At 59.1% G+C, this 1,955-nt stretch overlaps 1 protein-coding gene across 1 annotated transcript in view; it reads right to left on the reverse strand.

Annotated features, from left to right (window-relative positions):
* Positions 1-1,821: 1,821 nt before the first annotated feature.
* Positions 1,822-1,955, reverse strand: part of SLC9A3R1 (solute carrier family 9, subfamily A (NHE3, cation proton antiporter 3), member 3 regulator 1) — a gene marked incomplete at its 5' end in the record, with an annotated part of 1,695 nt that continues 1,561 nt past the window's right edge. The window contains one exon of the mRNA XM_008935471.1: positions 1,822-1,950. Within this exon, the coding sequence (XP_008933719.1) occupies positions 1,822-1,950 (129 nt within the window). The remainder of the gene's footprint in view (positions 1,951-1,955) is intronic.

Consider the following 1,955-nt stretch of genomic DNA (forward strand, 5'->3'; position numbering starts at 1 on the left):
CTGCCCCCCCCCCCCGCCTCCACAGCCCCTGGGGGAAGCCTTTGCCCTGGCAACCCAAAACAAAGTTGGGTCTGTCCTGGAGCCACAGCCTGGGCTGGGACAGGGGCTGTCTCAGCAGGACTCAACCTGGGTTCCCACAGGGAACCAGTCTCCAGGCTGCTCTGACTGGGCAGAGAGGCAAAAGCTGCTCCTGGGACCCAGCGGGTGCCCCCAGCCCATGGCATGCACCCCAGCCCAGGCAGGGACACACTGCTTGCCCCAGGGGGTGAGGGTGGGAGAGGAGGGGACAGGGGCTCACCTCCACAGAGGACATGGCTTCAAAGGAGGTACATTGAAATGGGTCCCCCAGCATCCAGGGGTAGCGACAGCCTGCAGGTCCCCCATGGACATGGTGGCACCTGGTCACTTGGTTGTCAGAGCCACAGATGCCTGTGACCACTCTTAAAACTGCTTAAAAACAGCCCTGGGAAGCAAGCAGGGTGGTGGAGCCCTGGGCGTATCACAGCCTGAGGATGAAACCCCAGGGCTCAGACTCACCCCAAACCCTCCACAGAAGGGCTGGTGGCAGGTTTGGGCTGCCTCTGCAAAGCTGCTGCCCTCCAGCCACACCAGAAGACACAGATTAGAGCCTTGCATCCCCACCCTCCCTCCCCCCCCTGCGCTCCCCGAGGGATTAGAGCCCTGTAATCACCCCGAGGCATTAACCAGGACCAGATGGGTCCCTCCCCAACCCCCCAGCCTGGCCCCACCAGGTGCCAAGGGGCACCCAAACCAGTCCCACCAGTGTCCCCTGCCACAGAGAGCTTTACCTGCCTGTCCCCCAGCCCCCATGGGACAGCGAGCCCCCGAGGAGCCCCACACCCCCTCGGCCTTCAGAAGGATTTAGCCTTAAACCGGACACGTGAAGTCAGGAAGGTTTATTCCAGTAAACAGAATTTCTCTTGAGCTCGACAGTACAACAACACCTGATCACAACACATGGAAACAAAACATCCACAGGAAGAATACCCACAAAAGTTTCTTTTTTTAAAAAAATAAACAGTGTGATTGGAAAAAAAACCTCTTATTTTGGAAAAAAAAGTCTATTGAGAAGCCTTTAAATTAAACAGTGTCGGATTCAAACCCTGATCAGCTCTGTCTCCAGGAGGGAGCAGGAGCAAAGGAGATGATTATTGCTTGCTGTGCTGGCTCCAGACATCCTCTCCTCTCCCAAAACAGCCCCAGGGGCAAGGTGCTGGGGGCTCCCAGCCGTGCTGGGCACCCATGTCCCTCCTTGCAGCTGGAAGGGCAAAGGGACAGGGTCATCGTGGACGGAGCTTGCCAAGCAGGGGTCAACCCCACCCCAGGGAGGAATCACTGTGGTCAGTGGCAGGCAGGTGGAGTTTACTAAAAGTCACTAAAAGCCTCAGGTTTTGCAATTAAAGGGCAGTTTGGGGAGGGCTCAAATGGAGATAGGGTTTGGGAAGAACCAGGGAACAGCAGGACTCAGAAGTGTTGGGCATCACCCTAAATCCTTGATCCCCCCACCCCCAAGCCCTGCTTGTGTCTACCAGGGTGTGCAGGGTTTCAAGGCAGGGCTGAAGGAGCACCCCGGGGATGGGTCCCCTAGAGAGGGGGTAGCCCCCAGCTCTCTCTAGCCTACACCCACCACCCAGGACCCCACTGTGGGGATGTCACCGAGCCCCAGCGCTCAGGTCAGGGTGGTGGTGAGCAGTCCCACGTCCCCACGGGGAGCCTGGGGCAGGGACAAGGGGGATGCAGGAGAGGTGGGTGCGAGGCCAGGGGGGGTCCAGAAGACCCTCACCCCCCACCCTGGAGTCTTCACAGATTGCTGAACAGTTCATTTTTCTTGCTCCAGTCCATCTGGGGTGCCCGCTTGCTGGTGCGCTTCTGGTGCGCCCGCTCCTTGGCCACTGCCAGCGGGATGTCCAGGTCCAGGAGGGAGCCGGATGCCG

The sequence above is a fragment of the Merops nubicus genome, unplaced genomic scaffold, assembly GCF_000691845.1.
Source record: "Merops nubicus isolate BGI_N331 unplaced genomic scaffold, ASM69184v1 scaffold37212, whole genome shotgun sequence".
NCBI classification, from domain to species: Eukaryota; Metazoa; Chordata; class Aves; order Coraciiformes; family Meropidae; genus Merops; species Merops nubicus.